The sequence below is a fragment of the Phoxinus phoxinus genome (genome assembly GCF_949152265.1).
Source record: "Phoxinus phoxinus genome assembly, chromosome: 10".
Lineage (NCBI taxonomy): Eukaryota > Metazoa > Chordata > Actinopteri > Cypriniformes > Leuciscidae > Phoxinus > Phoxinus phoxinus.
In genome coordinates this window covers 11668911-11681958 of record NC_136885.1, presented here as the reverse complement: position 1 = coordinate 11681958, position 13048 = coordinate 11668911, and the positions used below count along the sequence as shown (strand labels likewise).

Here is a 13048-nt window from a genome sequence, read left to right as displayed (position 1 = left end):
ACAGTGAGTTATAGCCTACCGATTTTTTTTTCTTTTTTTTCAATTTACCATTTAATATTTAACAAACACTATTTAAAATGAATTAAATTAACAAGGAGATTCATTTTAATATTAAAATGTAGCCTACTTTCATTGTGCTCTCCCATATGGGATTGTGCTGCGATGCTCTCGCGATAACACAGGAATACAAACGTCAGACTGATTAGAGGCGATAAGATCTCGCGAGGTTTTCTCGTCTGAGCTCGGTCATCGCTGTGGGTGGAGACTTCTCCAGCAGCTGGTTAATGCTCGCAGAATACGCGCGACAGAGTCGATTTTGTGCAACGTAGCGATACAATTGCCGATAAGCCGTCAGTTAATCGCTGTGGTGAATGAACACATCATGTATTTAACACAATTACCCCGAAAATGCTGCGTTTGTCCGTTGTAAAGTTGTAAATGATCATTGGCGCTGGTTTGCTGGAGCTGCTGTTGAAACAGTGTATCCGCAGTGAATTCACATCACTTCGTCCTGGCTCACCTTTCCCACAGGTATGATATGCTTTTCCATATGGTTTATGTATTATTGTCTGTCTGTTTTGGCAAACTTCTTGCAAAAAAGTTTTTTTTCCACTAGCTGTCGTCATGAAAAGGTAGATGATGCTTCTCGATTACCGATCGATCACCAACACAATTTCTATTCTAGATATTTCCAACTCACGAATAATTTCTAGACTCAAATATGATATATAGATCTATATAAATCATCGCATAAGATCAATAGCTGTAATTAAACTGCTACCTGTTGTGTTTCACAGGATGTGTGTGTGTGTGTGTGTGTGTGTATATATATATATATATATATATATATATATATATATATATATATATATATATATAAATATACATACATATACATATATACAGAGGGAGAGAGAGCATACCCCATTTTATTTAATATTTTAAGAGTGCTTATATTGCAATTATGAATGACTTGTACTCAAATGAGTCAGATCTGCTTGATACTAATTATTTTGGCCTGATGATTCATGTTAGTGTTGCTGGAAAACTTCAAAGAGTGACCTTTTAAAAGCACAGGGTAATATTAGAATAGAAATAAAACAGGATCCAAAGGGCACAACTGGAAGGACCGCACCAGATGTGATGCTGCTATAAGCATTTAACATATATAAGCCAACCTTTTCAAAAGCATTTGTCCTGATGTACTTGCTTTCTTGCTGACTGTTACATTGGATCAACTTAAATTTTCGTCAAGGATAGGATGCCTGCTAGATGTCACTCTCGAAACTATGTAGCCCTGCCTGAATCCTCTGAGACATCCTAAATCTAATGTCTAACCAGGATATTGGTGCAGACAGAGACAGGGGTTCCTCCTTGTTAAATGAAAAATCTGAAGCCAAATTTTGTTTGACTTGTCTTTATCTGTCTTCAAATGGACCTTATTTTTTTTGGTTGACAGGTCTATAATACATGACGTTAGCTATTAGTTAACATTCCCATTCATCTCAATGGCAGTTGCTAGGTTGACGCAGGACCCCATGATGGGAGCTGGGTAAAAAAGACAAGTAGTAAAATTAAAGATGGTACCTCAAGAACATGCACAATCCCAAGCCCTTCACTAGTGACTATCTTGTGCTGAACTGTGACACTGTGTACAAGGCAACAGACAGGAAAACATAGAAGTCTATTTCATGCTTTTTTTTTATCTCCCTAAAACACTGTCGGTAAAGAAAGATGCATTTCAAATTAAAATTGATAGCGAATATTGACTGCATTGAATCCAACAGCCGCAACATTTAGGGGTTGATGTTATAATCAAAAGCATCAGCAAAATAATCTTTCGATTCAGATCGTTCCCTAATCTCGAAAACGCTATAGCCTCAATTTCCATAAGCAAACTCAATTCTTATGTATATTTCTTCTTTTTGATTTGCACCCTGTCTTTTTCCAGCTCCAGTGTTTTGTCATTTAGCTGTCCTCAACCCAGCTCTGCAGTGTTACGTAGAGTCCTTCTCCCAGGAGGCAGAGTGACACTGTTTCCTGTAACCCCCTCTGAAAAGCTCTTTCAGACCCATTCTTCATATGTCCCTGAGGAACAGAGGGACGCTGAAGACGTTTGCCTTTTCCAGTGCTTACTATATGAATCAGCATGCAGCTTATTAAGGGTAATAACAATAGGTGAATTCTGGAACCTGCTTCATCACCACCCTATGCTAATTTATCGAAGATAAAAGACAAATACAACGTTGTACTACAAGAGTTAGGCATTTTAAAAATTATTTGGGTAGTGTATTTAAATTTGTTTGGTTCAAAAAGAGAAGTGCATCGTATGAAATTGTTGAACTCAAAACGCTTATGGCGCAAAATGCTGGAAAGTCAAAGTCCGTCTGAAGTACATCAGCAAAATTCAAAATTGTCACAGAAATTAGCACAAATGACCAAACATCCTGGTCACAAGGTAATTAAAAAAAAAATAGCAGGAGATATGAAGAGGCATAATGATTGTGTCTCTTTAACCCGAGCGTTTTCTGTCATGGGCAGGGAGCCGAGTAGGGAATCTCCTTGGCTATCCTGAAGGGAAGAAAGCCACTGAAAGACTGAGAGCCGTGTCTTTCCAGGAGCCTTATTAAAATGCATTAGAAGCACTAGGCTGCCTTCCCCCATCATTGTGGTGCTTATCATCCACATAGCAAACAGCCCAGCTGTACACAAGGGAGCTGGGCAAGCCCTGTCAGCCAGGCCCATAATCCCATTCTCTCTCACGCAGTCATAAACGCGTGGACCCGGCTACTCTGGAAAAAAAAAAACCCTCTCTTGCATGATGTGACCCCCTGCTTCCTTTCTTCATATGCATGGAAAGGACATCTTTTCAAGGACGTGAGGTCTGCCTGCTCTTGCTGAGGGATTTAGATCTGGACAGCTCCTCAGTGCCATGCGCTCCCAAAGTCTTTATGCTCTTTAGCATATTACTCGTGTCTCTTTTAATGTGTTTGCATATCGCTTCACCAAGCAAGTCAGTTTTAAACCCTCTTTCCCCCATGATAAGAGCTCTGCCGTGTTAATATGCGTCAATGGTCTGGATTTAGCTTAGATTTTTTCATTGTAGCAGTGAATGAACCTCCTATAATCTGATCCATATCACAGTGCTTTACATTCAAGCAGTTTCAACATCCTCCGTCTGGGATTTTTTTGTGTGTGTGTGTCAGTTTTGCTCATAGCATCACCAAACATATGCCAGATCTGAATGATAGCCAAGCAGTCGAGCATGTGAAACACATGGGCTTGCATGTAATCTTAAGATCAGATCCACAACCTCGTGCTCAGCTAGATGCTAATACAAGCATCAACCACTTTGCAGAGTTAAATGTATACAGAGTAATAATTATAATCCATAGTAAAACAGAAAAGGTACTGGGGTTGTGCCGATAGAGTCAGACTCAGAGACACCAGTGGCTGATGCCTTTGACGATATCAAGATTATTATTATTATTATTATAGCTGTGTTCACACCATATCGTAATTACCGCAATTTCGAGATGAATACACGTGATGTTCTACTCAAAGCTGTTCACGTCCTCAGACCGGGAATTATGCGTTTCTTTGGCAACACTATCAATGCCTAAATTAGAGCTCTCTGGCGGTACATACAAAAATGATATAATAACAGTCTTTTATAGGTCCAAAACCACTGCACAATAATCAGTCATTGCTGAAACTTAAAAGCAGCTTCAAACACTGGCTTAAAAATACTTAAGAAATATTGATTCTTCTAATATTTTTCACTATATTCATATCGATGAGTTTTATTCTAGATTCATATCGATCACAACGTCATGTAAGCGTCAGGGTTGTAGTGGTGTAACTGTCTATGGAGGGACAGAAAGCTCTCTATTGAAATATTATTTATTTCAATAATAAATATCTACATTTTTGTTCCAAAATAAACAAAAGTCTACGGGTTTAGAACGACATGGGTGAGATATTAAAGGACAAGTTGGGTATTTTACACTTAAAGCCCTGTTTTCAGATCGTTTCTGATGAAATAGAACGGTTAAGATTGAAATTTGGACACATGCTGCTGGCCCGAGAATTTTCGGTTTCTGTGGTAATACCCCCCCCCCCCCCCCCCCCCCTCACCGAGGGGTCAGGGGTGTTCACTGATATGCTCACACAAAAATCGCTGCAAAAGATGCTTTCCAACAGGTTTTATCGTAGTTTTTGTCCAACTCCATTGACTTGTTTTGGATGTGCTGTGAGGTACGGTATTACAAAAACTACGATAAAACCTGTTGGAAAGCATCTTTTGCAGCGATTTTTGTGTGAGCATATCAGTGAACACCCCTGACCACTCGGTGAGTTTCACGTCTTTGTAAACGAAAGTTTAATGCGTTTTAGGAAGGGTGTTAGAGAGCTAGAAGAGGTGCTGCTTCTGCTGCTGGAAGATGTGTTAGTGAGGCCAGCAGGGGGCGCTCACCCTGTGGTCTGTGTGGGTCCTAACGCCCCAGTGTAGTGATGGGGACACTATACTGTCAAAGAGCACCGTCCTTCGAATGAGAAGTTAAACCGAGGTCCTGACTCTCTGTGGTCATTAAAAATCCCAGGATGTCCTTCGAAAAAGAGTAAGGGTGTAACCCCGGCATCCTGGCCAAATTTGCCCGTTGGCCTCTGTCCATCATGGCCTCTTACTGTCTCCTCTCCACCAATAAGCTGGTGTGTGATGGGCGTTATGGCGCAATATGGCTGCCGTCGCATCATCCAGGTGGATGCTGCACATTGGTGGTGGTTGAGGAGATTCCCCCTTCCATATGTGAAGCACTATATAAATGTAACAAATTATTATATAATATTATATCATGGCGTATCATGGCACAAAGATGTTACTTTGGAGCATATCGCCCAACACTAAAAGGTACCGGTATTTTTTTTGCCAGGACATTTTAATTTACCCCTAAATAAAACACAATACAATGCAGAATTCAAAATAAAACAAAAATCTACATGGACAATTCATGTTATATAACTTCATATTAACACATTACTTTGGTATATATTTTTTCAGACTATATTCAAAAATATATATAATAAGAAAATATTGGTAACTGTTTAGCATACTACTATGCTGCATTTCTGCCCCATGACCACACATCCCATCCAGTTATGATTCTGAGAAATAAATATGGTTATTTATAATTACATTTTGTGAAAAATGTCTTAAATATTTGTTACTCTGGTCAAATAGTTATTAAAAATCATTGCCGATTTTATTTCTCGTTCTTTTGTCAGACTGGAAATTGGAAACAAAGTCAAACATATTGCTTTACAGTATTCCATGCAGAATTCTTGTATTCTTGTGTTCTATAAACATGTAATAGGTCAGCTGGGTATTCCATGCACACAGAAAATTAGCATGTTGTGCACGGTGTACTTACAGGACTGAAGAAATTGAAATTGTAGAATGAGCAGCATGTTAGTATATTTTGCTAACAGGCTTTTTTTTTTTTGTGAGAGTGCTGCATATTCTTACTGAAAATCATTTTGTTGGTTTGTTTTATCAAGGCTATACTTTCTTTGAGTGATTATGGTGCAGTGTCATTGAGTTGAGTGAAGTTATTTGAAATAATCACTGGCAGAATGGTGTAGGCGTAACAGCGTTGTGGGTGTTAAGTCCCAGGAGAGAGAAAGACTGAACACTGAAACGGATGTAGATGTTACCTGAAACCAAAATAGACTCGATTAGAAATGGACTCATGACAGTTCTTACTTTATTAAAAAACTTAATTTTTTACACCCCTCCTTGCTAATTTGATTATTTTTTTTCCAAGAAAAATAATGTATGAGATGAAGTGCAATGTTGATGTGATTATCATCTCTTGTATAAGCCATATTTAGGTACGTCTTAAATTATTTGTGGTTTTTGCAGTTCTCTTTTATTTGTTAATATAGCAAGAATGAATGATTATAAAGTAGTATTATTATGAAAATTATTAATTAGTAAAAAGCTTATTGTTGCTCTTTTTAGGAGATCATGTGAAATTTTGAGGCAATACGCCCTGGGGAGCCCAAGCAATATGGGGTTTATAACCATTAATTCTTCAGTTTATGCCTAATTTTCAAGCAGACATCAAAGACATTTCAGTCTTATGTGAGCTGATATGGTGCCACTAAGGGTTTGCTCAGTAGTTTCAATACATAGCTGACATTTTGCAGGCATTTGCTAGTTGGCAAAGCCTTTTTATGTTTCCCTCTGGGTTGTCTATGCAGTGAAGGGAATTAAATGCATAAATGGCGACACTGCCATTCCTGCTGTTTGTATCCTTGTGGATTGAACGTTAATACCGCTTAATTCTCAAAACATGAAATACTGTGGATGAAAACAAACAAGCAAGATTGTCCTTCACATCCTGAAAATTAGCATTTTTCATCCACGAGATGTGACAGCAAGAAGCTCTGCGTGCCTCCTCCTAATTTTTAGTACCGATAAAGCTTTTAACATAGCTAGAATGTAGTCTCCCTCAATTTGATGCACTCGTTGTGAACAATAGGAAGAGCTGTCATTATTTTAGGTTACTGAAACGGGTTCTTTGTCTTTTCGAAGATGTTTTCTTATCTCCTTCTAAAAACAGTCTAGCAGGCACAGTTAAAGCATTAACCTGTAGGCTGTTGCAAACATGGTACACTGAGAACATGCACATTGAATTTTAGTGCCAAATTCTGTGAATGTGTGGATGCAGGTGGGCATCTTTAGCCACTCTGTGGTCTCCATGGCACTGCTGTCTACCCTAGAATGCCAGCAGCTCAAAGGATTAGTTTATGGGAAGGTTTTTCTTTTCTTTTTTTCTTTTATAAAAGCTTAGTACTGAGAGGGAATGCAGGCATATACAATGGTGAAAGTCACAAGAATGACAACTTTAACTTAAAATGAGAAAAGCAATACAAACTTCCTGCTGTAGAAATCTGATTTTTGCCAGTCAGATTTGCAGGCTTGAGATATATAAACACATACACAATGTATTCACAATGGAAAACAATATATTATATATTAGTCCGACTCCTAACTTGAAAGAGTCTTATATAACCCTTGAGTTCACAATATTTGGTACCCTTCCCTCTCTCGATACCCTACTCTTTTTATCCTATGTGATTATTTTGTACTGTATGTTTATGATGTATTAAGATAGAAGTCTTCAATCCCCCTGGAGACAAACACCTGAAACAGGTAAATTTAGCTCTTTAGGATCACTTGAAAATCACAGACAGGCATGCTGAAGGAGGTTGGGAATAAACTTCCAGGAGCAGGGTTGAAGACCTCTGTTTTAATATATATTTGTGTTAGTTACTCACAAACTTCCTGATTCAAACATTGTATTCTTATCATTGCAGGTGGAAGAGCATGAGTGTGGGGTCGGAGTTCTGCTGCGATGCGCGCTATTGGGTGTAGGATGAACCTGCCGGCAGTGCTAAATGGCCTGCTGGTGTCAGTGGTGGCAGCCTTGCTTTGGAAATACGTTCGGCTGATTGAACATGCATCACAGTTGGAAGAGGAGCTACAGCTCACACGCCAATCACAGGAGTTCTCACAGGTGCGTATCGACTACCACGGTGCCCTGTTAGCACTCCAAGAACATGGCACCAGAATGGTCTGCACTGGGAAGATGCACACCGATCGCATCTGCCGCTTTGACTACCTCTGCTACTGCACGGAGGCTGAGGAGTTTGTATTCTTCCACAGTAATGACTCTGTGATGCTGCCCAACCTTGGCCCTCGGCGTTTCCAGCCCGCCCTGCTGGACCTCTCTTCTGTAGAAGACCACAACACTCAATACTTTAACTTTCTTGAGCTCCCGGCAGCGGCTCTGAAGTTCATGCCGAAACCGGTGTTTGTGCCAGATGTCACTCTAATTCTGAACCGATTTAACCCAGACAACCTCATGCACATTTTCCACGATGATCTTTTGCCCATCTACTACACAATGCAGCAGTATTCAGACTTGGATGACGAGGCCAGGCTTGTCTTCATGGAGGGTTGGGGTGAAGGTGCTCACTTCGATCTCTACCGTTTGCTCAGCAGTAAGCAACCACTACTCAAGATGCAGTTAAAGACCTTTGGCAAACTCATGTGCTTCACCAAGTCCTACGTAGGACTTTCAAAGATGACAACATGGTACCAATATGGCTTTGTGCAACCCCAAGGACCCAAAGCCAACATTCTGATATCGGGTAACGAGATACGCCAGTTTGCTTCATTTTTGATGGAGAGGCTTAACATCACGCGAGAGGAGGGCGATGACTACATTGTAGTTTTTAAACGTACCACTAACAGGCTCATCCTCAATGAGGCGGAACTTCTTCTTGCTTTAGCCCAAGAGTTTCAAATGAGGACTGTCACTGTGTCTTTGGAGGAGCAGTCGTTTGATAGCATCATCCAAATAATTAGTGGGGCGTCTATGTTGGTCAGCATGCACGGAGCCCAGATGATCACCTCCATGTTCTTGCCCCGTGGTGCCGCTGTGGTTGAACTGTACCCTTATGCTGTAAACCCAGAGCAGTACACTCCCTACAAAACCTTGGCCTCCTTACCTGGCATGGACCTTCAGTATGTCGCATGGCGAAACACCATGGAAAAAAACACTGTTACATATCCCGATCGCCCCTGGGATCAGGGTGGCATCGTCCACTTGGACAAAGAAGAACAAGAACGTATCCTTGCCAGCAAGGATGTGCCAAGACATCTTTGTTGTCGTAATCCAGAGTGGCTTTTTCGCATTTACCAGGACACTGTTGTGGACATCGCCTCTTTTCTGGACGTACTCAGAGAAGTTCTAAAAAAGCCTAATCTCAAAAAGGTTAAGGTGGCTAGCACTGTACATCCTGGTCGAGTCAGAGAGCCTAAGTGTCAGACGTCAGTACAGGCCACCAATGAAGCAAAGCTCTCAGTGTCATGGCAGATCCCTTGGAACCTGAAGTACTTGAAGGTTAAAGAGGTGAAATATGAGGTGTGGATCCAGGAGCAGGGAGAGAACACGTATATGCCTTACATTCTGCCCCATCAGAACTACACATTCTCAGAGAACATCAAACCCTTTACCACATATTTAGTATGGGTGCGCTGTATCTTTAACAAGAACCTCTTGGGCCCGTTTGCAGATGTTCTTATATGTAAAACTTGATTCAGCAATCAGTTTAAACGTAACACTGTCACTGTCAGCTAGTGAAGAATTAATTTGAAGATTAATTCTCAGCAGCTATCCTGAAAATTAAACGGTGTGACACGGGTGAATTGTTTTCGACCTTGGTAGTCATTCATTGTGACTTGACTGTTCTTCGCGGTCCTTATGGAGTGTCATGAACTGACGGAGAATGAAAGCCCTGGCTGCAATTAAGGTTAGAAAGGGAATCCAGTTCACAGAACTGGCAAGTCCTTTTAGATTTCGTATCACCATCCAAGCAAAGTTCTCAGTGAATTTATTTATCAGATATGTATTATGTAATTTAAATTCATATTTATAAGTTCAAGACACTGGTTTTGTCTGACACCTGCTTTTGTTAACTGAAATGCCGCACACATTTCTGTGGCTTAAGTGAACTGATCTGAATTTTATGTGACTTTGTGAGTGTGCCCCCTCTTGCCCAATGTTTTGCATTGTATTTGTCATCGCTTTTAGTTATAGTGGAGCGTTTTGGGGGGTTTAAAAATATTGTATGAAGTAACTGCAAGAAAATACAAGAACAATTTAGAGTAAACGTTGTACTATACATTGTACTATTTAAAAAAATAAGTTACTCTTTTCTAGCTTGGGTTAATTAGTTTTTCTGCAGTGTTGATGTTCTCTTTTTATTTCAACCAGCCATAATCACGGATTATTATTTAGCCTTCCTGTTCAGTAGGAAATATTGAATTTGTTTGCCAGTGAGATATATCAAATTCCGCTCATGTTTGTAAGGTTTATAGAATCACATCACCGACAAAAGACTTCAGTACCTGATGATTGGGGTGAAATAGTTTGAGATAGAGTCCTGAAATCCAAAAAAGTCTATTCTTTGTATGATGGCATGTCAGTAATTACTAGGGCTGTAACGATTTACGATATTAAACCGAAATCGCGACACTCAGATCCACGAACCTGTGTCGCGGTGTGAGAAGGCAGATCGCGATCGACACACCCCTTCCCAGACTTATCTTTCTCGTCCAGAATAGATCCTAGGGCTGTGACGGGGTCTTTTACATATTAGGTATGGGAATTTCAAGCAAAAATAATATTCGAAGATCGCTGGGTATCATTTGATTATTAAAAAAATCGCACCTCTCCCCCACACGCACACACGCGCGCGCGAGCACACACACACACACACACACACACACACACACACACACACACACACACACACACACACACACACACACACACAAGCAAACACCAGAGCAAGTGAGCAAAGCGCGCGGTGTTTGCTTGTATGTGTGTGTGTGTGTGTGTGTGTGTGGCACCGGCGCGCGCGTGAACTGGAACTCACCTCATAAACGAATCGAAACTAAGCCTATATAGAAAGCTTGAAATACTTTTACTTGATTTAACGTTAATTCAAAACATAAAGAAATGGCTGCTTAGGCTAATTCGTAGGAAGTGTGCATTTCTCTATATAGGCGCGTTCACTTTGTGGCAAGCGTTATTCCTGCGCTTGAGATGCGGGTCATGCGGAATAGGCAATATATTATTTGTGGTTTACAGCACAGACAGTAAGCCTCGGTTACCTCAGAAGAATTTTTAACATGCTCGAATCATCTCCACAATGGAGTATAGTTCTGTTTGTTTTTCAAAAATTATTTTGTTACAAGAAAACAGAGTTATAGCTTTAGCTATTTATTTATTTATTTATTTGGCTTTTAAAATCCTCCCTCCTCGCAAGAATCGCGGTTTGTATCGAATCGTGGGTCAGAAATCGGGATACGAACCGAATCGTGGGTTTGCTGTATCGTTACAGCCCTAGTAATTACCTCTATGTTAAGTCATTTGGAACCTCTATGTTAGGAGGGGTAGTATATTTGGTAGTAGCAGCATAGTGGGCTAGTAGCACAAATACATTTGGTTCAAATCTTGGAAAGGCCCATTCATTCCAGAGTTACTGAGAGTACCAAGTAACTGGCTAAAAGCATTTGCTAAATGTCCACTAAGGAGTAAAAGTACTTCAAAACTTTTATGACTGCATAAGCCTTACATGCAATATTAAAGATCTGAAGATTAATATTCATATGATATGTAAAGAAACAACTGTTTAGATCGGTTTCATATGTCCTGTCATTCAACAAATGAGTGTAAAACAGCATTTATATCTGCTTTGGAGAAAGACAATGCCAGTTTCTCTTGTTTTTTTTTAGATGATGTTGCTCATCTTCATATGTCTCATCTGCATTTCTGTAAAGTTGAGATGTGTTGTGCTGGCCTCTGGATTATTGAGAAGATGGAAACATGTTCCTTTATCTCTGCCAATTATTTATTGAAGAAGACTCTGGAAAGCTATACATACTATGGCCCAGATTTGTTAAAGGTTGCACTGTTTATTTTTGTATTTTTTTCCACTGCTGTGATCAATGAATGGAACATGTGAAATTCAACAACCAACCACAAGCGTTCTTTATCGGTGTTGTTCTGAATGGCCTGTCAAGGCATCAGTATTTTTTATTCTGTCCTTCGCTCTGAGGACATTCTGCATCACATGGAAATGGATTTAAATGATGCTGGAACAGATTAAACCAAGAACATTTCTAATTGAAATTCGGAAATGGCAAACCTGAGCCATGCAGTTTATTAGCATAACTGTGTTTTGATGGTAATTTTATTCAAGTACGAGGATAATAAATGAATTCTGTTTGTTATACAAAATAGCACAAATGTCCTTTGCATATATTCAGAGAAAAGCAACCTAGCATGTAAATCTTTAACCATCTTGCCTCCACTGATTGGAAACTTCCCAGATTTCACATTCTTTCATTTCAATCATTAGATTTTTTTTTTGTGTGTGTGTGTGTGTGTGTTTTATTTATTTTTTTACATAGAAACATATATATATATATATATTAGGATTGCAGGCTTGGGTCCTGTAAACTGTCTCGTTCCCTGTGCCAGTTCATGAGATTTACCATTCTGTGCCACTGGAATGCCATGCATATTTTTTTTTGTCAGTTTTATTAAATGGACAATTTCTCAGATCCCTTTGTGATGTCTTGTTATTTAACATGTCTGTATCCTTTATCATTATTATAATTATTTAATGTTGATGAATTTATTGTCTTTCAAATCAATATCTTATGACTTTTGTAAACATAACCTTTAAAGCTGCAGTAGGGAGTGTTTAGAAAACGATGACTTAGCCTGAAAATTTGAACAAGCACAACTTACTCACTCCCCCTTGCTCTCTGCTGCGCTACAGCCCTCCCCCCACAGCTCCTCCGTGAACGCGCAGACTAGTAAGCACTTACTAAGCAGGGCCACTGATGGCGGCGGATAAACAGTTATGCACATTCACTCGTAGGGACGAAACATCAACAATATGCTTTACATTGACTATGGCCTGCCCATACTTTGACTACAAACTTGGTCCTCAAATCATTATGTATTTTGCAATACATGTAATGTAACTTTATAACGTTGCACTCTTTCTATAAGTTATAAATAGCTAGTAAGAAAATATAACAGTAACTACAGTTACAGTATGTACGTAATTATTCTAGCGATATGTAATGCTAGATAAGGTTTGCTAGTACATTATTTCAGCAACATGACAAGCCAGTGAATAAGCAGGTTTCAAATGTTGCTTTGCACAGTGCGTGACATTTTATCTGTATGTTATGCGGCTAGAGTATTGACATCGAGTCAATGGGCTCCGACGAGAAATTCATCCCACAGCGTGTAGTTCTTATAAAATGAAACAAATCAAACAGGGATACTTACTTGTCAAGCAGAACTGTGGCTAACCACGCATCGGTTTTTAATCCTTTCAGGACACGTAGCGTTAGCTACCTCTACCTCTGAAAAGCCGCTCCGATGTTTACCTT

At 39.6% G+C, this 13048-nt stretch overlaps 1 protein-coding gene across 2 annotated transcripts; it reads left to right on the top strand.

Moving 5' to 3' along the window:
• Nucleotides 1-257: 257 nt before the first annotated feature.
• pomgnt2 (protein O-linked mannose N-acetylglucosaminyltransferase 2 (beta 1,4-)) lies at nucleotides 258-12202 on the top strand. 2 transcript variants are annotated; one of them, XR_013799256.1, is made up of 3 exons: nucleotides 258-531; nucleotides 7381-10056; nucleotides 10984-12202. XR_013799256.1 is itself a non-coding variant. In XM_079625488.1 (2 exons), exon 2 carries the CDS (start codon nucleotides 7419-7421, stop codon nucleotides 9165-9167), a length of 1749 nt encoding a protein of 582 aa, XP_079481614.1. In that variant the 5' UTR covers nucleotides 2040-2165; nucleotides 7381-7418; the 3' UTR covers nucleotides 9168-10265. The 2 variants fall into 2 exon arrangements, 1 of the variants encoding a protein (XP_079481614.1); XM_079625488.1 differs by lacking the exons at nucleotides 258-531; nucleotides 10984-12202 and adding an exon at nucleotides 2040-2165 and having other exon boundaries at nucleotides 7381-10265.
• Nucleotides 12203-13048: the final 846 nt, after the last annotated feature.

What these genes read in the sequence shown, in the direction of transcription:
- pomgnt2 (XM_079625488.1), top strand. Translation starts at nt 7,419, where the DNA reads ATGCGCGCTATTGGGTGTAGGATGAACCTGCCGGCAGTGCTAAATGGC.